The 27,806-nt window shown below is 51.8% G+C and overlaps 1 protein-coding gene across 1 annotated transcript in view; it reads right to left on the bottom strand.

Annotated features, from left to right (window-relative positions):
* Positions 1-27,806, bottom strand: part of GRIK4 (glutamate ionotropic receptor kainate type subunit 4) — a 299,620-nt gene that overhangs the window by 53,643 nt on the left and 218,171 nt on the right. Inside the window, exon 11 of the mRNA XM_047071432.1 lies at positions 23,481-23,684. Within this exon, the coding sequence (XP_046927388.1) occupies positions 23,481-23,684 (204 nt within the window). The remainder of the gene's footprint in view (positions 1-23,480; positions 23,685-27,806) is intronic.

The raw sequence follows: 27,806 nt of genomic DNA, 5'->3' as shown, positions 1-27,806 counted from the left end.
CATATAATGCCTGGATTCGAACAGGGGGCCAGGGCTCGTACTCGAACTCTGTACTTACTAGCTGTGTGACCTTGGGAAAGGACTTACCTTCTCTGTGCCTCAGTTTCTTCTTCCATCAAGTGGGCATAACAGCAGTTCCTACCTTCATGGGGCCTCTGTGGGAATTAAATGAGGAAGCCGTGCAAAGCCTCTGCCTGGCACAGAATAACTCAGAAGATATTAGCCTTTCTAATTATTCTTAGTGTCGTTGTAGACATTCATATCTTAGCTCCCCATTGGATTATAAGAAGCAGGGACAAGGATTTTAAAATATTTAATGCATATAGCATTTCAAAGTTGCCATTGGTCACGTTTTACAAAGAAACCGAGGCCCAGAGAGGTTAGTAATTTGCTCAAGTACACAGAGCTAGGACAAGGAGAAAGTGAGCTTCAGACCCATATGGAGTATTAGGACCATTTATGTGGCTTTCTGATGGCTGCACTGGGCACAGTGATTTTCCCAAAGTGGGCACACGGCGAGTCCCTAATGAACAACCAGGATGGCCCACGGTGCAGGACACGGGAGGACAAGCCACCAAACGTGGCCTGCCCTCGAGTCCCTTCGCGCTGACAGCAGAATCAGGCAGATGTCTGTAAGCAGGGGGGATTTTATCAGGAAGTCAGAATGTTACAACCGGATTCAGGTCATGACCCGGATGCGGTCAGATACAATCCTCATCCTCCAGCCTAAGGCAGACTCGGGGCCCTGGATCCCGGCCAGAGGGCTCCCTTTTCCCCTTATACCCTCCCAGGCCCAGTCCCCCCCCCCTCCCCCCCCCCCCCACCGTAAGCCCGCTCAGGAGAGAGCTTGCCCAGGCTCTGTGCTTACAGGCGGCTGTCAGGGGAGAGGTGTTCGTTCTCCCCCCCCAGGAAAGTCTAGGGATGGTGAGGACAGTCACGTCCTCGCCGGGCCCGGTGGCCGGAGAGAAGAGGAAGGACTGGCTCCATGGAACCAGTTTCTAGACTCTGGCCGGCCCTCAGTCCCTGCTGTGCAGTGGAACAGATTAACATCTGCAGCTCAGCCCATTTGAAATTAGATTATCTGCTTACTTCCTGTCTTTTGATCGATTTACCTGCTGGGTGTCTTCCTCCACCCCCTCCCTGCCACCCCCCGCCTAGTGAGATGCCCAGGGACCTGCGATGACTCACTGAGGTCACCAGGCAGAGCGGCAGTGGATTCTGAAGGAGACGGGGGAAGCTCACTCCCACTCCTGGCGCGAGCTTCGGCAGAAGTCATCATTTAGGCCTTCCTAATAACACGCCTGAGAAGGGCGCACATCTGCTCTCCTGCCCCAGGAGGCAGGCTGTCTTCCCCCTCCTCCCCGTGGGCACTGGGGCCGAGCATGAAATCACTCTCAGGGCTCACATGCCATCTGCACCACGTCCGGCGTCCTCGTCCACTGGGGACACTGGATGCCGGCCCCACCCCTTCTGCTTTCAGGACACGGGAACAGGGGTAAGGGCAAAGACAAGAGCACCCAGTTAGCACGCATGCACGCACGCACCGACCAGCCGGCACCCGGGCCCCTGAGGCTGCCCGCCCCTATCGAGGGGGAGGCTCTGATCGGAGCTTTCGCGAACCGGTCTGAGCCCAAATGTGTGGGATTTATCCGTGCTCACTGGGCTGGGTCCATCCTCAGTAATGCTCAGGGAGCAGAGGGCCAGAACAGCGTTAGTATTCCTGGGGAAGCGGCGATGTCATTCGCAGGTCCGAGGGCTCCCCGGTGCTATTTCTCGAGGTGACAGTCTGCTCTCAGGGTTGGATGAATTTCTTTAGAGTTAAATTAAAATCCCCATGAAATATTTAGTTGGCTCAGCTCAGGGCTGTATTATTGGCCTATGCGGGCAGATTTCAGTTAAGAACCAGGCTGAAGGTAAGAAGGGGTTGGCAGGTCAGCCACCGGTGAAGTGGTGGAGCACCGGAGGGTCTGAGCAAATGTTGACCGTTGACCTCTTGTCATAGTCTCCCGTTCACGGGCCATGGGCCTTCTTGCCTTTTGGGGTCAGACAGATGTCTGTTTAAATCCCAGCCCTGCCATTCGCCAGCTGAGCAAATTACCTCCAGTCCGGGCTTCAGTCTCCTCCTCTCTAAAATGGGTGAAATAATGTCTTTTATGTTTGCTGTGAGGATTAAATGTAATAACCTATGTAAACGGAGCTCAGGTGCGGTCCTGCCTCTTCCTCTCCCCTCTTCCAAATGTAGTTTTTCAAGGGTCTCTTGAAAACTAAAGCAGATTATGCTGTTCTAGTCTGTACTGACTTAATCTTTTTTATGCCCGTGGCCCCTTTCAGCACTCTGGTGAGGTCTGTGAACCCCTTCTTTAGAAATGTTTTAAAATGATTATTCTGCCTGGGTGGCTCAGTCGGTTAGGCGTCCGACTTCGGCTCAGGTCATGATCTCACCGTTTGTGGGTTCGAGCCCCACGTCCGGCTCTGTGCTGGTAGCTTGGAGCCTGGAGCCTGCTTTGACTTCTGTGTCCCCCCTCTTTCTCTGCCCCTCCCCCGTTAGCACTCAGTCTCTTTCTCTCAAAAATAAATAAAATTTAAAAAAATTAAAAAATGATTATTCTATTTACTATATTGCATAACTGTATTACACAGAAATACAGTTGTCAGGCTGTCTGGGTGGCTCAGTCACTTTAGCGTGTGACTTTGGCTTAGGTCACGATCTCACGGTTCGTGGGTTCAAGCCCAGTATCGGGCTCCGTGCTGACAGCTTGGAGCCTGGATGGAGCCTGCTTCGGATTCTGTGTCTCCCTCTCTCTCTCTCTCTCTCTCTCTCTCTCTCTGCCCCTCCCTTGCTTGCGCACTGTCTCTCTCTCAAAAATAAATAAGCACTGGGGGAAAAAAAAAAGAAATCCAGTTGTAAAATATTTTTACATCTTTGTGCTACAGTGACCTTGGAGCTACAGGTAGGTCTAAGACCAGCACTATACTGACACGACTGGTGACAAAGTCACAGGTATGGTTCATATCAGTATGCTTTGTTGCCCACATTCGTAATTAAAGGAAATAACACATTTCAGTTTAAATTTAGAAACCAAATAGATGTAAATTTTTCTCTTCTGAGTTTATGGACTCTCCTGATGCTGTCTATCCTCAGACCCTTGGGCGGGCAGGCAAAGAACCCACAGAAACTTCTCAGCTTACAAACAGTACAGGCTGATCCTTGAACAATGCAGGGGGAGGGGCACTGACCCCCTGCCCCGTCGAAAATCTACGTAAAACGTTTGGCTCACCCAAAACTTAACTACTAATAGCCTACTGTTGACCGGAAGCCTAACTGATAACAAACAGTTGATTAATTCGTATTTTGTAGGTCATATGCATTAAATATCATATTCTCACAATGAAGCGAGTAAAGAAAATGCTATTCAGAAAATACGTTGTACTGTACTACACTACTGTACTGTATGTATAGAAAATAAATCTGTGTCTAAGTGGATCCAGGCCGGGGCGCCTGGGTGGCGCAGTCGGTTAAGCATCCGACTTCAGCCAGGTCACGATCTCGCGGTCCGTGAGTTCGAGCCCCGCGTCAGGCTCTGGGCTGATGGCTCAGAGCCTGGAGCCTGTTTCCGATTCTGTGTCTCCCTCTCTCTCTGCCCCTCCCCCGTTCATGCTCTGTCTCTCTCTGTCCCAAAAATAAATAAAAAACGTTGAAAAAAACAAAAGAAAAAAAAAATTAAAAAAATAAGTGGATCCAGGCCATTCAAACCCAAGCTGGTCAAGGGTCAGCTGTAATCGTTGACCACGGCCCACGGGCGTCAGGGCCCGCAGCCTACTCTCCACACTCCGGCCATGCTGGCCTTCGTCTTGCTCCTCCAACAGGGCAAGTTCATTTGCATCTTCACATCTACGCTCTTCTCCGGCTGCAGGGCTCTGCCTTGGCCTTGGCCTTGGCTAGGCTGGCTTCTTCCCACCGTTCAGATCTCCAAGTGGTTATCCTTGTGTGCCCATCTAACGGACCCCTCTCTCTGACGCTCTGTCTTATTGTCCTGTTGTGTCTTCTTCACAGCAAACGTTACAATGCAAAGCTGTCTTATTTATGCGTTCATTTCGCTGTTTATTGTCTAGAATGCAAGCTCCAGGAGGCAGGAACCTGTAATGTGTTTTTTTGCTACAGCCTTATGAATACCCCATTTCCCCCAAGCTGATAAATCCCCCAGGCCACGTGACAATAAAGTCATCAGCAGGCCGTGTGTTAAGAGGCACTAGATCCCTACTGGCAAGTTTTCATACTTCTGCCCGTCTCCCACTCCTGCCAGCTGCCAAAAAAGCCAGGTGGGATCTGGGGCACAGCGTGGGGCCCCGCCACTGAGCGCGGCTAACTGGCCCACGGGGGGGATCAAACTCGCAGCCCTGACTTCATAAGCAGGGGGCTCGCACTGACCACGCCAGCTCTACAAGGTTCCGGGCCTACGCTGTGAGAGCACGTTCAGGTTCAGACAGGCTCAGGCAAGTGGCTTCTGCTGCTGGAGGAATCTGACGGCACCACTAGCCCACGATGCTGTCTTTCTTTTATTTCCCTTCCCACCTGTCAGTCTTGTGATGAAAAATGGTGTCACTCACAGGCCTGTTATTAGGACTGTTTCGGTGCGATGAAATCAAGTAGCACCAGATGCTGGAAGCACTGCTGAAGTTACAGAAGCTTCCCCTCCTCCCCCGTCTCTACTCCAAGCCGACAAGTCCCCTCCACTGTCTCACTCACCCCTCACTGTCCTGTTGGACAAGAGGGAGCCCCCAGCTCTGCCTCAGACTGGCCACTGAGCTGCCCCATGGCACGAGCAAGGGTGAGCAGTGATCTGACCAGTCAGATCCAAGAACTGGGTAGCCCCAGCTTTGTTCTCGTCTCTTATCGATATAGGCACAAGTCAGAACCGTTGCAAAGGGCAGGAGGGGAGGGCATTTTCTCAGGGATCCCCGTAGTTTTTTGAGGAGAGAGCTAGAGACGTCGTCATAAACCTCTGGCCACTCTTCTCGGGTGGCAAAGTCCATCTGGTCGACTTCAGAAAGGTGTCCCACCTTGTTCATATGGCTCGTGTGCCTACCAATAATAACATCCTCAAAGTGCTTTTCACAAGGCCGCATTTGGCTCCACAACAACTACAAGGTCAGCAGTAGCCAGTTTAGAGACTGGGGAATGAGGCTCAGCAGAGTTATGTGGTATTACATTGGGGGTAATGGTTGCCTTTGGGAAGGAGGGGTGTATAGAGAGAAAGGAGGCGTGTTGGCGGGGTGGGGACAAGGGGCCCTCAGCGTGCTGGTCATGGTGTTATTTCTTGACCCGGATAGTGATTCCATAAGTATGTCCCCTTGGTGACAATTCATCAAGCCGGCACTTAAGATTTATGTGCTTTTCCTTTTTTTTTTTTTTCAACGTTTATTTATTTTTGGGACAGAGAGAGACAGAGCATGAACGGGGGAGGGGCAGAGAGAGAGAGGGAGACACAGAATCGGAAACAGGCTCCAGGCTCTGAGCCATCAGCCCAGAGCCCGACACGGGGCTCGAACTCACGGACCGCGAGATCGTGACCTGGCTGAAGTCGGACGCTTAACCGACTGCGCCACCCAGGCGCCCCTATGTGCTTTTCTATACGTGTATTTAAATTAAAATGTTTTTCAAAAAGTTAAGTGATTTGCCCAAGTAGAAGAATGAATGGCTGCCTTCACGCCTGACACTGAGCACCTTGCTGACTCCGAAACCCACAGGGGCTGCAGCGGCTGCATTAACTGTGCCACAGTCTGGGAATTTCACACACCCAAGAAAGGGACACTACTGTGGATCTCTGTTTAAACGCCTGAGTGATGGCTAATTCAAGGACGGGAAGGAACAGCTGGATGTTTTAACGCGATTTGCATTCGCATCTGGATGGAGAAAAGTCTAGCTCCCTAGTCTGGTCCAAACAGCTGAACAGACTGAAACTTCTGGACGAGCCAACTCTTTGTCCAATGAACACCGGGCAAAGCCCCGGGGAAGCCTGGCCTTCCCCTGGGGAAGCCTGCTGGGAGCTGCAATCACCCTCCAGCCCTGAGTGGTTCCCATTCTAGGTGGGTCTTGAAACCTAGAGGAGAGGGGAAATTCAGCCTGTCACAGATTCAACAGCAATGCTCTCGTAGTGCTTTCTGACAGAGAGTTGTCAGAGGGCCCCGGGTTTAAGTCTGCCTCTTGGTAGCTGTGTGACCTTGGGCAACTCACTTAGCCTCTCTTAACTTGTTGTCTCATGAGCAAAGTAGGAAGGGTAACAGCTTCTATTTCACTGGGCTGTGAGGGTAAAATGAGCTAATGTACAGGGCCTGATGCAGAGGAAATGTTCATTGATCAACAAATGCTCACTGCCATTGTCACGCTGTTCCTGATCCTGGCATCCTGCCTCTATCCTCTGTCTGTTCTCTTTGAAGCCCCCAGGACCTGGCCTCTACTCTGGGCTGTGCCATCCTGCTTGGGGTGGGGCGGGGGGGGGGGGTGGGTCCTCTGAAGGCTAAGCCCTCCTACCCGATTTGCTCCTATGCGAGTCCCCTTCGCTTTCGACGGACACCAACGTACACGCGTGCTGTTACCTGACGCCATCCACCTTGTTTTGATCTCTTGCCTGTGGCCCCACTGTTCGCCACTCCCCAGCTGCCAGCCAGGGCCCCAGTCCACTGTTCCACTGCCATCCAGGATGTGGTGGGTCTGCTCAGGGTGTCTCCCGGATTTGGATAGGGGATCCATTTGGCAAGAGTCGACAGCATCTTTCCGAGCAGTCCAGATTCATTGAATGGACCCCAGGCTGCCATTTTAAAAGAGGTGGGCCTTTGTTCTGTTGCCTCAATTGCAAATGTGGACGCAGTTGGAGCAGGAATGTGTCAGCAAGCAGGGGAGCGTATCTGAGGGCTGCAGAAGATAAGGAATCATTCCACAGGTTCTAGAAAGGGTGGAGCAGAACAGGGCTCCCGGCTGCTTCGAGAGCTGCCAAAACACCACCATTGGCACGATCAAGACAGGCCTGGTTCTCATGCTGACAAATGGCGGGATGTCAGCTGCTCCTGACAAGCTATGGGATGGCAAGAAAAATAGTCTGTGAATAAGCCCCTCAAAGCATGTAACGATTCTGGCCGAGAACTGTGAGACGGGGAGGCCAAGCCATGGCAACAAAAGCAAGTTGAACACCACAAGACCTTCTGGTGCAAATTCATTTCTGTGAGTGAGAGATGGCCAGAGGACAGAGGGAGCTGTCACATTCAGATTCTTTGAAGCAGGCCTATTTATTCACAGGAAGACAAGAGATGAGCGGGGCCTGCCTGCTGGGGCAGGATGAATTGTCACCTCATTCCTCCACCTGAGGAAGCAGGATCTGATGACTGAGGTACCGCTAGGTAAGCAAAGCCTGGTATGTGTTCGGGGCGGCTCTGCACGGTAATTAAAAGAACACACTGTGGACCCATCTGAGCTTGGAGTCCGCCACGTTGCAGCCACCGCGTGGCTTGGATGAGTTCACCTCAGGGCCTGTTTGCGGATCTACAAGACGGGGGTAAGAAGACATCGCCTTGTAAGGTTCTTTAACGATTAGATGAGATAATATTTGTAAAGCGATTGTTAGTACGTAGTGAGTGCTCGGTCAAAAGCGCCCTTTAATTATCTTTAGAGTACTTTCCAGCCAAGGGACAGGCGGAAGGTCAGCACAGGGAGCCACAAGGGCTTGAGCACGGCATATGAGTCTCAGGTGAGGTGACTCAGACGTCCGGGCAGGTGATCCGGGAGCCTGCTCCATGATGCTCAGGCCACTGCTACCCCTCAACACACAGACTCAGGAAACAAAGCCAGCAAGTACAACGGGACAAGGTTTACTCCAAAGGCAGTTGGAAGATAAATGTATGTGATGGGGGCTGAGAGGATACCCAGTTAGACTAAATGAAGATTCAAGAGTGGACAGAGGTGAGCTGTGATTTGGGGAACAAATTAGGAGATGGGGGTCGGTGGGGGGGGGTCAATTTAAAGCCAGACAACCAGCCCTGGACATTCCCATACCTTGGCGAGAGGACAGAGGGGTGAGGTTGCTTATGCAGGGGGGTGAGCTGGAAGCCCAGCTGTGCATTGTGGGGGAAGGCAGAGATTTATAGGAAGCCTGTGTAGGCCCGATGGCTGCTGTGAAAGGGCAGCCCCAAAGAAGACATCAACTCCTACAGCACCAACCTGCTGAGTGCACCAGCATATCTAGGCCAACTGTGTGCTTTCCCTGTTGCTAGTCAAAGGGATCATCTGAAAACTTGTAGCTGGTTCTTAGCATCGGGCTGTTCTGTCCAGGCTTGAACTTTCTTGGGGCCAGGGGGTGTAATAGTCCGTTCTTTTGCACATGCCTTCACAGCATCCCATCCATCCATCTATCCATCCGTCCATCCATCTATCCCTCTGTCCATCCATCCATCCACCCACCCATCCATCTCTCCATCCGTCCGTCCGTCCATCCATCCACCCACCCACCCACCCACCCATCCACTCATCCATCTACCCACCCACCCACCCACCCAACCATCCACTCATCCATCTACCCACCCACCCACCCATCCACTCATCCATCCATCCATCCATCCATCCGTCCATCCATCCCATAATTGCTGAGTGCTAGTGTATGCTGGGCCTGTTCCAGATGCTACCAGTACACAAATAAGACCGATGTAGTCCCTGATCTCAGAGAACTCACATTCTAGTGAAGGGAGATGCACAAGAATCAAATAGTCCCATTATAAGCAAGAGGATTGCAGATGGTGATGATCTCTTTGAAGATAACACAACAAGGTAATGTGGTAGAGTGTAACTAAGAGAAAGGATGGGGGTTCCTTAGGGTGGCAGAGAAAGAATGTATCTCGGAGGAGGTGACACCTGGCTTAGACCTAAATAATGAGAGGGAAATAGTAGATTGGAGACTTGGGGAAAACAGATTTTTGGTAGAACGAAGAGCAAATGTACGGGTTGTATGTTGGCATGAAGCATGCTGTGTCCAAGGAACCAAGGCAAGGCCAGTAGTGATGCAGCAGGGAGAGTGACAGCCAAGTGACGGGAGATACAGGGCCCTGGGGCCTCTTGATCAGTCCTTCAGATCCTAGGGATATTGGTGAAATTGTGGCTGATGCAAAACAGGGCACAGGGAGAAGAGATATGCTCATTTAACATGTGAGCAACAGTAGCCCAGGAAGATTCAGCTGCTAATTTACGATTCAGGGACAGACCTTGACTTGCAACTCAAGGTATTTTTCTCTAAGCCTAAGAGGACATGTGGACTCCCTAGCACCTGTCACCTTACACGGGTGCCTCTTCCCCCAAGAGATGGCCCGGAGATCCTTCCCTCCAATTCTGCTCCTTGTGCCCCCTTTTCCCATAAGAAAAGGGCAAGAAAAGAGGGGGCTCAGAACAGTACAGCAGGCCACCACCATTGCATGTAGCTTCTGGAACGCTGCTGGACCTCCCCACAGTGAGAGCAGGACTGGACATGGGCTGCTTGCTCTGTCGATCTGGTAAGCTTGGGTAGCGTCCAGGCATGGTGTGGCAAAGAGGAATCAACCCAGGTCAGCCTGGGAGAGGGAAGGACCAGCCCCGGGTGCCTACATCTCAAGGGAGCAGGTGCACATTCCTGAGTGTGTGTGTGTGTAGAGGGGGATGGATGGCAGGGAGGCTGAGGACCTGAGCTTTAGGCCCAGAGACGAAGTACAAGGACAGCCTCCTGCAGAGAGAGAGGGGTAACAGGCAACAGGGACAGGAGAGGGCTCGCACTCCCTGCGAGTTACCACATGACAGGCACACTATGGAGACTGTAGTTCACTGATTTCTAACCCGGAGGTGGCTGCCACTATTTCCATTTGGAGAATGAAGACCCGGGGGTCAGAAACGCTGGGTGACTTGCCCTCACAGCTTTCACCTGGAAGAGCAGAGATCTGCACAGGTGGCCCAGGGGGCGGGGTGTGGGGACAGGGGTGAGTACGGCCACTCCTTCCATTTCTGCACCGCGTGTATCCTGATGACTCCCAAGTGGAGAGCAGGCCCAGCTCTGCCCTCCCGCTGGCCTCCCTCACCCACGACCTCCTGTCCTTCTCGCCCTCAGAGTCCTGCTGGCACTTCAGACCCATGTCATGTACTCCGTGTACGTCTTCGTCTCCTAAAGCTACTCTTTTTCCATGTACTATTTCTCAGTTCATGACTTTACCAGCCACCTGTCATCCAAAACAGAGAGCAGGAGTCAGCCCGGAGTCTGCCCTCGCCCTCCCTTCCTTGCTCTCTCCCCATTCAATAACCAAGCCCCATCCATTTTACTTCTGCAATGCCTGCTTAATCCATTACCGCAACTCGACTCTCACTGCTGCTGCCATCATTCAAGTCTTCATTTGAATTATTCAGTAGTCTCTGCACTGGTCTCCTTGCTTCCAGTTCCTTCCCACTCTATCCATCTACTGAACTGCACGGGCACCAGCGGTTCTCAAAGTCGAGAGGCATAGGCACCAGCGGTTCCCGAACTGGAGATCACGGGCACCAACCAGTGCTCTTGAACTTGAACGTGCATCACAACCACCTGAAAAACCTGTTAACATGCAAACTGCTGGGCCCCGCTCCAGAGTTTCTGATTCAGTAGGTCGGGATGGGGCCCCCGAGTTTGGATTTTGCACAAGTCCCAGGTGATGCTGATGCTGCTGGTGGTTCAAGGTACACAATTTGAGAACCACTTCCTTGGGGTCTGTTTCTACACCAAGGACCTACTCAGGTCAGTCCTCTGCCTAAAAAACAAACAAACAAACAAACAAACAAACAACCCAGAAACTCCCTACTATCTTTGAAATCTTTAAAATCGAGCCCAAACTCCTGCGGTACCTGGGTGGCTCAGTTGGTTAAGCATCCAACTTGGGCTCGGGTCATGGTCTCAGAGTTCATGGGTTCGAGCCTCGCATCAGGCTCTGTGCAGACAGGAGATCCCCTGTCTCCCTTTCTCTCTGCCCCTTCCCCACCTCTCAAAAATAAAAAAAAATAAACATCCTAAAAAAATAAAATCAAGCCCAAACTGCTTACAGTGATCCTCACCACCTGGCCTAGCCATGCCTTTCCCGCATCACCTCAAGCTAACTGACCTCCCTTCAACCTGTAATGAGCCTACATCGCACTACTCACGTTCCTTAAGGCTGTCAAATATTTCAGACTCTGCGTCTGCCCACAGTTCCCGGCCTGCAACTCTTTCCCCCCTGGAGCTTGTCCACTTCCTACTTGTCCATCAAGGTCCAACTTGACTGTACCTCCCTTTCAGGCATCATAGTGTGTTAGAAGGGCTGTGGACTTTGATGTCAGCCAGGCTTGGCTTTGAATTCCAGATCAATCCCTTGTTAGCCGTGTGACCTTGAATTAGCCTCTCTGTTAAGCTGGGGTTAACCTCAGCGTCTTCATTATAAAATGTGAATCATAATAGTTATCTTCTAAGATTGCTGTTGGAGAGGAAATGATGTATGATAAATGTCTGACAGGTAGGAGGTAGTCAATAAACAATAGCTATTATTATCATTAGCTCTGTTCGAAAGTTCTGCCTGCCTTCCTGGAGACGAACAGTTTCCTTTTTCCTCTGTGTTCCCACAAAGTTTTGTATGATTCCATTTTGCGTATATCACATACTATGGTCTCATTATTTTTATACATTAGACCTCATTCCAAGTATAGCTGGGGCCATTGTATGACTTATAAAAAATTGATCCTCTCAGCAGGCGTAGTGGGCACATGGTTTGGCAAACTAAAGGCTTCTCTGTAGGAAGAGAATCTACAGGTGGATACATGCCCCCACCACTGCACGTGCTTGGTGAGCAGTGCGAGTGTTAGGTTTCAGGCCCTATTCACTCCTTGTACAATATACTACCTGTACAACTGTTTTTGGAAGTTCTATGTATATAGCCTGTGAGTTCAGTGCAAGTAAGAACCGTGTCTTATCTACCTGAATCCACAACTGATGTTGAATCAATGTACCCACGGGCAGGTAATATTGGCTGAGGATGGGAAATACATCAGCAGGGTTAGTTAGGGCTCTGGCCTCAGGTGCAGGGGTAGGATCCTTACTCCTGTGGAGAAAGGGAGCCCAAGGACCAGGGTTAGACTCAGGCTTGAGGAATAATCAGGGGCTGAATTGCTAAAACTAGGTGGTGAACAAGAATGTACTTTGGGGACTGAGACAGAGGTTAAGTGCCCAGGTGTTGAACTGGAGTTCGAGAAAGAGCTCTTAGAGCCCAGAATATGAATGAGCCTGCAGATAACATCCTACCTCTGCCATATGGGGTGGGCAATCAGGACCAGAGTACCCTTAGAAGATATTAACATACCATTTTCTATAGCTTCCTTCCCCACCCCTGCCCAACGTCAATTCCTTACTGCCTGTCTCTTCTGTTGAACAGCAAGCCAATCTCTTAGAAGGGTTTCAGATGCCTTAATTAATACATTTCCATTTCTTTTGCAGACCCCTCGCTCCCCTTAACAGCTGGCACTCAGTGGGGAAGGAGGAAATAATTCCCAAGAAGTGAGCCTCTGACAATTTCCCAGCCTGCTTCTAGACGCCCATGGGGTTTGGAGGAATTCCCAGTCTGAAGCTGCTGATATAACTCTGAACACGACTGAAGCCCAATCCCCCGAGAGTCCCATGTCAATTCCTGTCGAGGTCTTTTCCTGAATCTGGGCCGACCTTCTCTGGACCTCATACACAAGGCCACTTTAAGGGAGATAAGGATTGAGGTTGTGTACCTTCACAGGTGATGCACAATGCCCTTACTTGATCCTGCCTTGCTCAGGGCTCAACTCACATCCGCCGTGGCCACACCGGAGCAAACATTTCTCTGATGGGTCTGTACTCCCCCTACCTCCACACCACCTCGTCTGTAACCTTTCAAAGGCAGAACCAAATCTGATCTGTCCTCTTACCCCCACCGAGGGTAAAAGGTCACAGTGACCTACACATAGTACGTGTTAAATTACCTTCTGCTGATTGATTATTCAATTGATAGCCGGTTTTCTAAGCCTTGGGTTGACATCTGCATTGACATAAACTCGCTGATGGGTGACCTTTCTAAGTTTATGCAAAGAACGCTTATTGTATGGCGCCTCGTCCCGTAGGATTCGAAGGAACTGTTTCTTAATGCTTTGCTGTGTTCTAGAAATTTCTGCTTGTCTGCCTGCCCTTCTAGCTGGAGGGCTCCTAGAGGGAAGGAACCTGGGTTCAAATCCGAGCACTTCCAGGTGTTGGCCTCTCGGGGGCTGTGCCTTCTTAGCCTCTAAGAAGGAAGCAGTTACAAAAGCCCCCACTCCCAGGATTAACGGCAGGGAGGACAGAAGTGTCATCCAGGTGTCCCTCTCAAGCCGGCCATTCAGAGCCACCTGCAGCCTATTCCTTCCTCCCCGTTATTCCAGCAGGTCGGGAAGGTTCGGCCGCAAGCGTTCTGTGTGCCAGTCAGCAGTTCACATGTGCTCTTTGCAGCGCAGTGAGGAGAGCGCAAGATTGGGGTCTGGAGGGGGCAGGAGTCCAGGCTCTGGCCACCCGGGGTGTATCTGCGCTTGCGTGAATCACTCAACTCTGAGCCTCCATATCCTCATCTGTGCACGCTGGAACAAGAATTCCTGCCTCTCGGATCATATGAGGGTTAGATGAAATGCCACGCGTGGAGCTCCTATAAAGTGCCTGGCCCTTGTCAGGAGTGATCAGTCCCCTCTCCTCCTACGCGCTTTCCTGGGGGCTCAGCTTGGAACTCAGGAGAGACATGACCAAATGTCTGGAGCACAGGAGACCCCCATCCTGATTCACCACAAAGCCAAGGGAAATAAGAGGAAGAAAAAAAAAAAAAAAACCTGAAGGCCTTAGCAGAACCCTCTGGTGGATCTGGGGGCTCGTCCCAATCTTGCGGGGTGCGCGCAGGTCGCCCCTCGATGGGGAGAGGGAAGCAGTCCCCAGAGGTAGACGGGACAGCCCAGCTGTATTGGTGGCCGCCGTCACAGTCATCTCAGAAGAATGGGAGTGTGGCTGCAGTCTCAACCCTGCTTTTATTGGCTTTTTATCAGGTAGGTAAAAGGAGGTGCGTGGCAGAACAGAAGCTTTGAGAACTAGAAATGAGACAGACTCGTGTAAAGGCAGGGACTGCTGAGAGGGAGGGCGGAGGCGGCCGTGGCCCAACATGCAGTCCAGGGCTCTGGCCCTTTTCTTCTCAAGGACAATGGTCTGTGAATAATGAGCCACACAGGATGGATTTTCTCCCGTCCGGGTCTCGGGGAGTCGCAGGCCAGCACTGCGACTTGACCTGCATCCCTCACGATGCTCTTCTAGAAAGGGCCATTCCCAGAGTCAAACAGCCATCCCTCTTTCCCTGAGAGGCAGGTGCCCAAACCCACACTTAAAGGCTTACACAAAAGGGACGTTCACCCCACTCAATGGGCCCTAGAAGTAAATGGTGAGATCCCCACATGTCGCCATCTTTTTCTGGGCACCTTCACCGCCACTGCCTTGATTCGAGGCCCATCCCATCCACCTGGATCCTGGGACAGCTGTCTAGTGAATATGCCTGCATCTGGTCTCCCCAAATCCAGTCCATTCCCCTCTCTCCTGCCAGAGGAACCTTGGCGACCAAGCCAGAGCCAATAATGCCGCTCCCTTCTTCCAACAAAACAGACCATCTTGCTCTTCAACAGCTCCCCGTGAGCCTTCCGGACAGAGTTTAAATATCCAAACACACGAGTCCTATCACAACGGGCCCCTGCCTACAGCCCTAGTCTCCTCTGCTCCTTCCCATGTCTGACTTCAGCCACACAGAACCACTCACGCTGCTCAGTACGTATCTCGGCGTTTGCCGCATCTAGAGTATTCTCATCTACCAAGAGGATCCTTCTCCTCAATACTTCCCTTTCCTTGGTAAGCCCTTCCCCGTTCACACCTGTACCACCTTGCCCGTCCTTCTGCCAGACCTGTCCTTGCCCCTCACTACCCACCTGACCGTGAACAGGTTCCTCATCTGCAACATTTGATCGCTGTGTGGGCTAAATGAGTTAATACAGTCAAGTGCCTAGAACAGCACCTGTCTCATAGGAAACACTCAATAAATGTCAGCCATGATTATTATCACTATTAATACAGCACATATCACATGGCGCTGTAATTCTTCCTTTACCTTTCTGGCTCTTAGAGTAGACCCTGGACTCCCTACTGGCCATTCCTCACTTCCAAATAGTGCTTGTCAGGGAGTGGGTACGTGGATGAATGAATGAGCGATCACTGAACCCCATCTCTTCCTGATTTGAGTAAATTCAGAAACCAAGGGGAAGATAGAGTAAAATTCTCCCTGAGCTTGGATATCACATGGGGGAATGCGCTGAACACTCAGTTTTAGCCCTTGGATTGGTATCTTTCTTTTAAAGAATAGAATTCTCTGACCCATTTGCAGTTAAAATAGTCTGGCTTCATGGTGAAAAGTAATCCCAGGGGGACTAGTTGTATTTTTTTTAGTTCAGCAAAATGTCTCTGGACAACCTTCCCAAGTGGATTGAGGCCACGGACAGCCCACAATACCAGGCCTCTGGCAAACTCGCTCCCCAATCCTCTCTCAAAGGGGCCCGGCAGGGGAAATGGAAGGAGGCATTTCGGCTTCATTTACACTTAACTCATCAAAATGTCACTGGAAAGAGCGATTTGATGTCAAAGGCTTACGAGCCTTGGTTCTAAGCCTTCCAAAGCCCTTTTCTCTTTGAACCTAAATGTGCCATTCTGCCAACACGGTGCTGAATGCCAACAGGGTGGTTGGTTCTGAACTTTGAAGCCAGAGGAGGACTCTTCCTCTTCCCGAATGTGATTTGCAGCTGGGTCCCGAGGATGTGAAATGCAGTCTCTCCCCTTCCTGGTTACCAGTCCTCGGGGCTTAACCGACAAGAACGCCTCACCCACACTGGGGGAGAGAGGAAGGGGTCACAGAAGCCATCTGCCCGGCTCTTGCCCTTCACAGATGGAGTGCAAACCCTTCATAGGCCAGAGCCAGATCTGGGTACCAAGTCCTGGGCACCCTCCAAATCCTCTGCCTAGGAGGACATCTCCAAAGTGAATACCAATGGTGGCTGCGGGGACCCGAGGCTGCCATTACAGCAGGTGAGATCGTGTCCTGCCGCGGACTGGTGCCTGGGCTTGACCCTGCTTCTCCGCTTGCTGGCTGTGGGACACTGGGAGAATCATTTTGTACTTCTAAGTCTCCGGTGGCTTATCTCTACGATGGGGATAACGACATCTACTTCACGGCGCTGTTGTGAAACGGGTAAGGAGTGAATGCTGGTGAAAGCGGTTTCGGATGGGAAATCACTGCAGAATCTTGTGAAGCGTTCCGGAGACAACGGCCCGGACGGATATGCCCCTGATGGCGCTGCTTCCCAGTTATCCGCCTTGGGAAGAAGTTCTCGCGTCTTGGCCAGGACTCCAAAACCCTTTCACAAATGCTCCTCCCCCTACCCCGTGCTCGGCCCGGTGCTGACGGTCACCCAATCCTGACACTGCTCCAGCTACGTGGCGGGCTCTGCGTCCTCCCCCCCGCCCCGTCCCCCCCTCCTCCCCCCCCCCCCCCATTCTCAACTCTGGGCAGCTCTTGCTCATAGGGAGTTCGTTTTGAACAACAGCCAACCTTTCTGCTCCACAGCTCCCTCTAGCCACAACCCCTTCTCCTGCTTTCCCATAAAAGCTAGGCTTCTTTACAGACCATTCATTCCTCCCAGGTTCGACCACTGCCACCTTATCTCAATCCTGCCACCCACGACACTGCTCTTGCCAGTGACTTCTGTATCGCTAACTTTCTGTACTTCCTTTCAAGGGGTGGAAAACGTCTTTACCCATTTTCTTCCCGGGGCCTTCGGCAGCCTCCCGAGCCTGTGTTTTCCTCCTGGGTGATTCCTTCCCCACTCGTGGCTTCAGCAACCACCTCTGATTCACCGCGCACCCTAGCACCCACAGCATCAGTGTGCCGAGCCCACTGTAGCCAACTCCCTGCTGAATGCCTCTACCTGGGTGTCCGAAAGGCATTTCACAGTTCCCCATTCCGAAGCTAACTTCGTCCTCCCTTTTCCTCGCAGGCCTGATTTCCTCTTGAATTTTCCACCTCAACGACTGGCATTACCATCCACCCCGACGTCCAAGTTAGAAATCTAGGAGTCTTCTTACTGAAATACCTGTCTCTCGTGGTCCACTCTCATTTGGTCCCTGTGTCCTGGCGACTTCTGTATTAACATATACTATGACCCCATTTTCACTTGTGTAAAATACATGTTCATTAAGAAATCAGAAGGGAAGGGGCACCTGTGACTCAATCAGTTGAATATCCGACTCTTGATTTTGGCTCAGGTCATGATCCCGGGGTTGTGGGATCGAGCCCCGCACTGGACTCTGTACTGAGTGTGGAGCCTGCTTAAGATTCTCTCTCTCTCTCTCTCTCTCTCTCTCTCTCTCCCCCCCCGCCCCCTCCCCCACTTGTGCGTGCTCTCTTGCTCTCTAAAATAAAATTATTAAAAAAAAGCACAATTTAAAGGATTCACCATCTGACCACTGACAAGTAGGATCTATTAATAGCAACTCAAACCAATAAGCCTTTTAATGGCTTAACCAAAGAAGCAAGAGGCATCTAGACAAGGCATAAAGGAGGTAGCCCCACGATCCAAAAGTTTACTCCTGAAATGAGTCTAAGAAAGCCAAGACCTTTGTTGCACAGGCAGGCTTCCCTGCCTCTGTCTTGTCCCACTCCTCCAGCCGTCCACACTCCACACTGGGGGCCCTTCATCACGTGGGACCTTCATCAATGACCGCTGCCTGCTTCCTAGCCTCGTTTCCCACCATGCTCTGTTTCAGGCATCCTAACCTAAAATGGAAATATCCATGCATCTTCAGCCTGGGAGCTCATGCTCCTTCCCTCCCGGCACGCTCTTTGCTCTCCATGTCCCTCCTGTGCCTGGCCAACCTCTCTTCGTCCTTAAAGACTCTGGCCAAACATGACCTCCTGCAGGTGGCTCTCTTACACGTCACCAGCAGAATCAGGAGCCAGTCCTCCAGCCCTCAGTCCATACCCTGCTCTTCCCCATCAATGCCTTTCTCACTTTTACCCAACTTTTAGCCAACTATCTCCCATCAAAGAGAGACCCGGGAGCCATCCACTCATCTTGGTATCTGAATACCTTGAACAATTTCAATTAACACTGTAAGTAAGTTTACTGGGGTGAAACAGGAGGATCCCTGAGACTGTTCCTGGGGTACCTCCTTCTTCACACTACTTCAATCCACCCCTTCTCCTCCAAGTTCACCTCCATCAAGACAAACCATCACTGTGGGCAGGCCTGCTACGGGCTCATCCGGGAAGGATCTGACTGGGGCCAAACGAATCCAGATCTGAGAGCCTCCCCAAATAGATTCATCCCGCTCACCTCTGCGGCTCAACCACAGGACCGGGGGGAGAGGCCACCCACCTGGTCCAGTCTATGTGAATCTACTTGTCACTCCAAGCACACTCCCACCTGTAATGGGATTTGTGCCAAAAGACATATTCCGATGATTTCCAAACAGATGCAGAACACATGCTTGAATGCTCTTCTACAACTAATAGGCCATGTGTCCAAGCCCGAGAGCCTTGGATAAGCGGGTGATAATGGACGTGAACTCTGAGGCTCTCGAACACCCACTGGAGATGGCCCACGCCTCTGTACTTCACTCGTGTCACTCAGACATGCGGGAAGCTGTTGCGCTCTTCAGACTGTCTACAGAAAGAGATTCCTTAGCCAAGGGCTATCGGCCCCTTGTGTGTGGGGTGTGAGTCCCCTTTATATCTAGCCTCCGTCTCTCTTACTGCAGGCCAACCAGGTCTCATCTTGCTGGCTGTCCAGGGGAAGCGGGTGGGCAGCCTTGTCCATGCACACCCCGGGGGCCTCACCCTTTACACGGTCTCTTCCCCCAGATGTCACGTGTGCCACGTGGGTGAGCAGCCCCCAAAGCCACAGTCGTGGACAGCGCGCGCGGATGCACTGGCCCAGGACCGCTGCGCCCCCAACACGGAATCTCAGGCTTACCCCAGTGTGATGTTGTGAACAACTGTTTTCACTTGCAGCTGTTAACAGATGACGGGCTTAATTTCCTTTTTTTTTTTTTTTTTTCCTATGGGGGAAGGCATTCTCCTTGAACAAGAGGGGGTCACGGAGACACAATCTGGTATACCTCCAGGAGCCTAATAATAATCATTCCTGAGGGGTGCCTGGCTGCCTCAGTCCGTAGAGCATGTGACTCTTGATCTCAGGGTCGTGAGTTCAAGCCCCACGATGGTCTTTGAGTTTACTTAAAAAAAAAAAAAAAAAAATCACTCCTGGTTGAGACCAGCTAAGGCTCGCCTCCGGGCTCCCCCAGCGAGGAGGGGGTCGGAGTCATGCTCAGTTTTACCCGTGGCCCCCGGACGGATGGCGCGACAGCAGCTGTGTCCTAACAACCCGCAGCACATTCTGTCACTGGACAAGGCCGCAGGCAGGAAGGGGGTCAGCTGCTCACACCCATCGGCTGCGGCTTGAATTAGGCGAGCTATCACTGTTGATTCAGGATCTGACTTGTCTGAAGGCGGCCACAGGGTTTGGGGCACATGGGGAGGTGACACCCTGCGGGGTGAACCTCAGCCGAGGAGACTCAGCAGGTGCATTCTCCTCCCCATCGCTACGGGCTGTCTGGTGAGGCGGCACTTTCCTGGGTCTCTCTGAAGAGCGAACACTCAGCTGGGCTTGGAGCAGAGCTATGGCCAGCCCAGGGACGTACTCCTTTATAAGGACGGACAGATGTCCTCTTGGCCTGCCACTCCCCTCCCCTCCCCCTCACTCTGCTGCCTTGGAAGTGCGCTCCCTCAATTAGCATGGGAACTTCCCCCTTGGGCTCAGTTTTCTAGGGAGCCCTGACTTAAGGCAACTCCTATACCTCCTGTATGTCAAACCCTCTGTATGTGTGTGTTATTTTATTATTATTTTTAGTTTATTTACTTTTTGAGAGAGAGACTGAGCAGGGGAGGGGCAGAGAGAGAGGGAAAGAGAGAGAATCTCAAGCAGGCTCAACACAACACAGAGCCCGACACGGGGCTCGAACCCACGAACCGTGAGCTCATGACCTGAGCTGAAATCAAGAGTCAGATGCTTAACTGGCTGAGCCATCCCAGGTGCCCCCGTGTGTGTGTGTTATTTTAAATCCTTAAAATTCTTCCCAATGAACACTGAAGGCTTGCAGAAGGGACAGAAAGGATAACATAACTTGCCAAAGAACACACAGCCAGTAAACGCATGGACTGAAACTTTAGCTTAGGTCTAACATCGGGATCTGTGCTCTCTCAGACCATGAGCGCTGAAGCCAGAGAGCCCAGGGCTTCAATGCAGACTCGGTACTTATTAGCTATGTGATCTCTGGCAGGTTACTTGACCTCTCTGACCCTCCCTTGCTTCGTCTGCAAAAGTGACAGATTTAGATGTGGTGAGCTCTGAGGTTTCCTTCGGTTGGGACATTCAAGGCCCTGCCGTTCCAGCCTCTGCAATGTTTCTGTACGACAGGATGGATCTTGGCTTTAGGACTAATGGAAACCTAGGGAACATCTTGGCAGACACATCTAACTGTTGAACCTGGGGAAGGTGGTGGTCCCAGCATCACCCGTTCCAGCCCAGAATCAATCCCAGTGGCATCCAGACAGCCTCTGGGCTGGAATGCTCTTCCCATTCTTCAGATCCCAGCTCCAATGTCACTTCCCGAGGGAAGACTTCCCTCCCCTGCCCTCTCGCCTCTCAAGACTGGATCCCACTGCCCTCTGATACGTCCTCACGGCTCCTTCTACTTTTCCTCCCTTGCGCTAACGGTTTGAAATTCTATATGCATGTGATCCTTCATTAACATCTGTCTCTCGCTGGTAAGTTTCATGAAGGCAGTGTCTGCGTTTATGGGGTCCCCCCCACTGTATCTCCAACATCTGGAATAGCAGAAGGCATTCAACAAATATTTATTGAATTAATGGTTTCAGTAATTAATTAGTTGATATGAGTAGCTCTGTCTAGATGAGACCAAAGCAGCAAGGGTTTGGGCTTGAAAGCCAATCTGGGGTGAAGCTGAAGACCCCTGGCTGATTGCCTAAGTCATTCAGTGTGTAGCCGCGTGTCCTTGAGTCCCAGGCTCCTCCCCTCTCCCTGCCAGTCCATGTCATAGCTCATTAGGGGGCTGATAAGGGGACTGGCTCTACACTAACTCTGACATCCCTGAAGTCGCCCTACCAGTCACCAGGCAGGCCAAGGAGGGCTGAAGAAATGGACGCAAGGTGACCAAGTTTGCCGGTAAGAGAAGGAAAAGGCATGGCAGTTCAGCCTCCTGGGGTTTACCCACCGGGCTCCACCTCTGCAGTGAAATGCAAATAAAAAATCTGGTTTTTTTTGGGGGGGGATGGGGGGTTGAAGCATGGGCACCATCAGCAGGGTGGGCTCGAATCTCAAAGACAGCAGACAGGGTCACCTTGGTGGCTCAGTCGGTTAAGCATCCGACTTCAGCTCAGGTCATGATCTCACGGTGTGTGAGTTCGAGCCCCGTGTCAGGCTCTGTGCCGACAGCTCAGAGCCTGGAGCCTGCTTCGGATTCTGTGTCTCCCTCTCTCTCTGCCCCTTTCCCGCTCACACTCTGTCTGTCTCTCTCTCAAAACTAAATAAAAACATTAAAAAAAAATCAAGATAGCAGACAGCTCTCTGAGGAAATCTTCACCCCTATGCCCTGCCCCTGTGAAATGCTCCCTGGGCTCCCTAGGCCTTCTGTGGCCTTCTGTTGATTGGTCAGTCCTCTGTATGAGAGCCTCTCCTTGCCAGCAAGGCCTCACTTCTGAAACAGCTCACACTGGAGGGTTCAGAGTCTTGCTATGTACCCTGCCGGGTCACTGCAAATGCTGTCTATACAGCCAGGCAATCTCCTAAGCACCCCTTCTCCTCAGCTCTTAAATAGCTTTTCGTGCTCCTGTCTATACAAACCATTTCACCGTGAGGCATCAAAGACTGCTTATTTAATACCCAACAGATATTTTTATCCTTGAAGACAATCACGGCAAAAATGTGTCTCATACCCCAAGCCTGGTACATATAAAGGGTTAAAATCGTATTGACTCAAGAGATAAAGGGCAGAGAAAAAAGAAGGAAGAGAAGAAAAGAAGAAAGTCAGGCAGAAGGGAAGAGAAGTGTGGAGGGAGGGAGCATGAAAAGGAAGGAGAGAAGGCGGGGCCCAGTTGGAAGGGTACCTTTCTTGGTGACATCAAAGTCCAGCTGCGGTGGGGTGCGGCGGTGAGAACAGCGCAGGCCCGGCTGTTACACAGATCTGGGTTCAAATCCCAGCCCTGTCTCATACTAACTATGTGGCTTCAGACAAGTCATTCAAGCCCTCTGAGCTTCAGATGGCTCGTTTGTAAAGTGAGGATAACATCGAGCTAAAGGGTATGTTTAAAGAGGATTCAAGATAATGTATGTAAAGCCCTTGCACGTTGGCATTCACTGGGAGGCTGCAGGGGCTCCTTCTGCACGTGGAAAGCGCAGAGAGGGAAAGGGCTTGGTTCAAGGTCGTGCTAGGAACCCAGGTCTGTGCTCTCTGCACTGAGTGCCCATCACCAGGACCCGGCCACAAAAACTCGGTTACGGAAATAGGGGCCGTGAAACAGTAACGGCTTAATTAATTTGTACAGCTGTTAATACTGTGTGCCAAGAAAACAAGAGATGTCCCCCAGGAAGAACTTTCCATATCCTTGCTCTAACCAAACAGATGACTGACATTCTACGATGCTCACCTGCATTTTAACCAACTCCCCACATTCACCCTGAAAATCTACAGCCTGTTCAAGTGCACCTTGGCTCGGGTCTGTAGAAGCACGTTAACGACAGCAGAGAGTAGTACGAGAAGTAATAACAAAGTAGCCGTAACTGTGACCATCTCCTCTGACGGTTGAACCTTTTCCCCCTGTTATTTTACCATGTCTCCCTTGACCGGCACTTCTCCAGTGTCAAAGTCAACTGATGTGGCGTGCTCCATTCTCCCGGGCCCACCCAAGCTCTGCCAGGGGGTGCTACCGAGCCGTAAAATCATCGGAACGAACAGAAAGCACCAGGCGTATCCAGAAAACGGACCCCAAACCCAAACCTCAAATCCGTATTAATGGGTCAAGACCTCCATTACCTGTTACAGGTGCTGAACTGGGAGAGCCACAGGGCAGGGATCATGGCGGTCTGCATCACTAACGTTTACCACCAGTGCCTGGCTCAGTGCCGGCACGGAAAAGATTTGTACAAAAAAATGGACAGATACATGAAAAAGGCATGACTGCCTGAATACGTGGATGGTTCATGAGCATTCAGCAAACCTCATGCCCTTCAATTCCCCCTCCCCAGCCCACCCCCAAGTCTAGACCACCTGTTCTTTCCTTACCCTAGCGATCAGCTCCCCGACCATTCCCGTCCAGGTGCCATTGGCCTCAGGAACACCGTACACACCATCCCCGACCAGGCGGATCTTGTAGTTGAACCGGAGGATCTCTGCCAGCTCCTTGAGCATGTCCACACAGAAGCCCTCGTAGCGGTCATTGCCTTCCATCTCCTGGTGGTTCCCCTTCAGCATTAAATACGGGTTTTCCTGCAGCAAAACTGGGCAGCTGTCATTCTCATCTTAGCCCTGGTGTCTCAGCCACGAGGGATGGGGGTGCCGGGGCAGAGGTCGGGGAGAAGACGAGGTAGAGGGATGGAAGTGACTGGGGCGATGGGCTGCTCTGGAGGTGGCAATTAGCTCCCCTCCCGGCCTCAAGACACTTCTCTTACCAGGAACACACGGGTCTCAATGCACAGAGAGTCAAGCTGAAGCTCCTCCCTCTGGTGCAAGGTCATCATTTGACCTCACCCCCTTCCCATCCCTTCTTTCTTTCCCTTCTGTTTGTTTATTCCACATGGACCTGTCACAGGGCATTATGAGATACTAGGATACTGACAATATAGCGGGTGAGGTAAGAACATGTACTGACCAAATGCAACCCAAGGCAGAGCAGGTCCAGCCACGAGAGCTCTGGGAAGAGGGGTGGGTCCCTCTGGTGAAAACGTCCAGAGAAGTTTCCATAGGGGAGGTAAAACCCAAGCTGGGTTCCAGAGGGGGATGGAATACAGATGGAGTGGTGTTAATGAAAGGCATCAGAGGCAGGGGAAAGGCAAGATCAAGGGCATAATCTTGAGTGCGAAGGAGCATGGCCTCTTTAGGGGACAACGGACCCTACATTCAGTTGGAGCATGGCTTGTGTGCCCGGAGGATAAATTAGGGTCAGAGGGGCCTTGGGTGCCAGGGCAAGGTAGGTACACAGCCTACATACATAGTAGGGGAACATGGACGGTTTGAAAGACTTAAGGATTAAGAATATTAAATAATAAGAGAGAGCATCTTGGGGCTAGGGCAGACTCTCTCCTGATGTGAGATACTGAGCCCTGAGCCATAGTTTGGCTCAGGATAGAGCGCAGAGAGCTGGAAGAAACACAGAGAGGGCCAGGCTTGAGGGCAGGTGGGGTGTGGGGTACAGAGGGTAGGGGTCCTCAGACTGTTGGAGCCTGGGTGGATGTCCAGAGGAAGGTGTCATCACGGGCATGGATGGTCTGGAAGGGAAGACGATTGGGGACGTGTTGAATTTGGGGTGCTGGCAGCCTATCCCAGAGGAAACCCCTGACCGAATGCTTAAAATGTGGACTGAGGGCAAGACCGGGGCAGGGACTGGGAGGCCTCTGTACAGACTGGACGGCTGAAGCTGCAGGAAATGTGAGGCCATCGGCGGGGGAAGAAATGAGGGAGGACAGAGGGGGGACAAGAGGACAAGGCCCTGATCTTAGTGGGAAAATGAAGAGTAGCCATAGAAGATAAAGCAGAAGCAACCAGAAAAGTTGAAAATCAGGAGAATGGGGCCATGAGAGCCAAGGAGCAAGGAGGTTCAGGAAGGAGGGTGCACACGTTCCCCTACAGAGATGAAGCAGGGCTGTGAAGGGGGCCCCTGGCCAGGTGTTGCTGGCAACCCTCCCATGGCAGGTGCAGCGGGGCGGCAGGACTCCACAGGAATGGGGAGTGAATGCAAGGTGCATGAGAAAGAAGGTACCAGAACTTTGAGAAGTCAGGAGATAAAGGCAGGCAGGCACACGGCCTCTCCACCCACCTTCTACCGGCCTCGTCTCTTCTCCAGCCTCGGTTGCCCCATCTGCAAACCACTGGGCTGGAGGATTCCCCGAGGGCCCACCAACACCACGACTTACAATCCCCCAAGCTGGAGGCAGCTGGAGGGGCAGCAGGGTGTGGGCAAGGGGGTGGCGATGGTATATGAGGATGGGAAAGACCAGGGTGTATTTGCAGGTGGAAAGGAAGAATCCCATGAGAAGGAGAGATCAGAGAAGGAAGAGAGGCGCTAGCTGGTGCAGTGAGGTCCTGGGGCCAAGTGGAAAGAGACAGGGCCAAGGCGACAAAGAAGCTGGGAAGGAGGCCTGTAGGTGAGGTGGAGACATGGACGTGGACACAGAGAGGAGGGGAAGGGACAGAGGTGAGGGAATCCGTGCCAGGCCCCAGAGTCACGTTGGGGGCGGGACTGAAGGCTTGATGTGCAAAGGGCTTAGCAGAACTGCTCAGGGGATATGACAAGGAAGGGGTAAGACGTGGGCCCAGGGAGTACCAAGGCCCAGAGGAAGTCGGGAGGCTGACCGTTGATGGGTAGCTGTGAGTGGGGATGGTGAGGACGACCGGGCTTGGGACCCGCACGAGATGAGATGGCTGAGCATCAAGGTGGAGATCGTGCTAGAAGCTAAGAGACACACGTGCTGAGACACTGGTTTGCTGAGCTCAAGTCAGAAGGGGCTTCAGGGTTGGGGAGGACTGAGTCAGACAGCCCAGAAGTACAGGAGGGTGATTTTGTGAGTGTGAAGTAGGAGAGAAGAAGGCAGAAGGCTGTTTGTCAGGGAGAGGGAGCTCTGTGTCGAAGGTGGCCTGGTTCTGTTTCATGGCCAAGTTCACTGCCATGTCCATGAGGTGGGCCAGTCTCCTGTCTTCCACACCTGCTGTCCTCCACTCAAGGGTTTCTCTCTGCCCCAACTGCTCTCCCTCCCTTTCTCCCGCCTAACCTAACTCACCTCTGTCCTTGGGGGTCCCATCGCCTCCTCTGATGCCAACTCATTTCTCGGAGCTCTCACTGCCTCACATGGCCCAGTCATCCTCTAGGCCATGCTCCCAGGTAAAATGTAAGTGGGGCCTGGACGGACTCTTCCCCTTCTCTGGTACCCCTATCTGGCTCCGGCACCAGGCCCTTGTGGACTGAGTGAATGCACAATGCCAGGACAGGGCTTGGCTGGGGGTTCCAGCCCTGGGTTGGCAACATCCCAGGCTACCTTTACTTATCCCAGGGAGTATCATGAAATTCTTTTCCCAGAAACATTCTACTCTCCAATTAACTTAACACTCACGGGCACGTTCATAGTAAACATACAAAAGGCCAATCTTGGGGGCGCCTGGATGGCTCAGTCAGTTAAGCATCCAACTTCAGCTCAGGTCATGATCTCATGGTTTGTGAGTTCGAGCCCTGCATTGGGCTCTACACAGAGGGTGCAGATCCTGCTTGGGATTCTGTCTTTCCTTCTTTCTCTCTCTGTCCCTCCCCTGCTTGCGCACACTCTCTCTTGAAAACAAAATAAACATCCAAAAAAAAAAAAAGCCGATCTTGGAGGGAGGAAACGTGGGAAAGCCAAACTGTCAGGAAGGTTGGGGCTCCCCAGCACTTTGAAAAATGTGGGGGCCGAGTGCTGGCTTGGAGCCGGAGCCCCTCTGTGCTGGCATGAGTGTTGGGAGAAGGGAAAGGGGAACACAGGCAAAATGTTCAACTCGGAGTAAGCGCTCAAGGAGTTAAGAGCTACGGCTAATTCTGTGTGTTTGCTATTAACCAATAAATCATTCACATGTCCCAAGTGTACCCGGACAGGAACAGGAGACGACAGGGATATGTGCTGAGCGTTAAGGGGTGAGTCATTCAGGATTACTGTTTGCCAAGGATAACCCACAAATGGTCACCGGGGACTAAATTAAGATAATCGTTCCCCGTGAGAGTTGTAGCAGCCATCTTAGACACACAGGCACAAGAAAAGATGTGTGTCCGGATCATACTTACCATGTTGTTAAACGTCACCCGACACCAAAATGCCCTGCTGTCACAGTTGATGAACACACGTGTGCATATGTGAACCACATGTGTGTGTGCACACACACACAGAGTCAGATTGACTTTCCCCATCTGGAAACACACCCCTGTGGTCTCCGTGTCCCCGTGGGTCTGTGCCAAAGCTCTCGGCACCGTCCAATTCCAGCCCCTGAGAGGCAGGAAGTACAACCCAGCAATGTCCCCATCTCCCTCTCAAACTCGCGTTGGCTTTTAAGGGACATCCTTCTACCCTGTAGGAAGGAACTCCTTTATTCAAATTCTAATCGCCGAGCTCCTACTTTGCGTCAGGAACCCCAATCTTTGAGAGTTCCCATTCTAGAAGGGGATATAGAGTGTAAACAACAACGTCTGATAGGAGAAATGCCACCACGGAGGTGTGGGCAAAATGCTAGAGACAGGGGACGGCAGGAGTCAGGTTAGAGAAGATTTCTCGGAGGAAGTGACATCTGAAGAGAGGTCTGAAGGGTGGGTGCAGAGGCATTTCCAGTTGGAAATGGCATTTCGGGGGAAGGGTATTCTGGGCTGAGGGAACAGCA

Source organism: Lynx rufus, unplaced genomic scaffold (genome assembly GCF_022079265.1).
Source record: "Lynx rufus isolate CCGP_SWC_20201006 ecotype Redwood Valley unplaced genomic scaffold, mLynRuf1.p SCAF_9, whole genome shotgun sequence".
Classification (NCBI taxonomy): Eukaryota; Metazoa; Chordata; class Mammalia; order Carnivora; family Felidae; genus Lynx; species Lynx rufus.
This window is presented reverse-complemented; position numbering and strand designations above follow the sequence as displayed.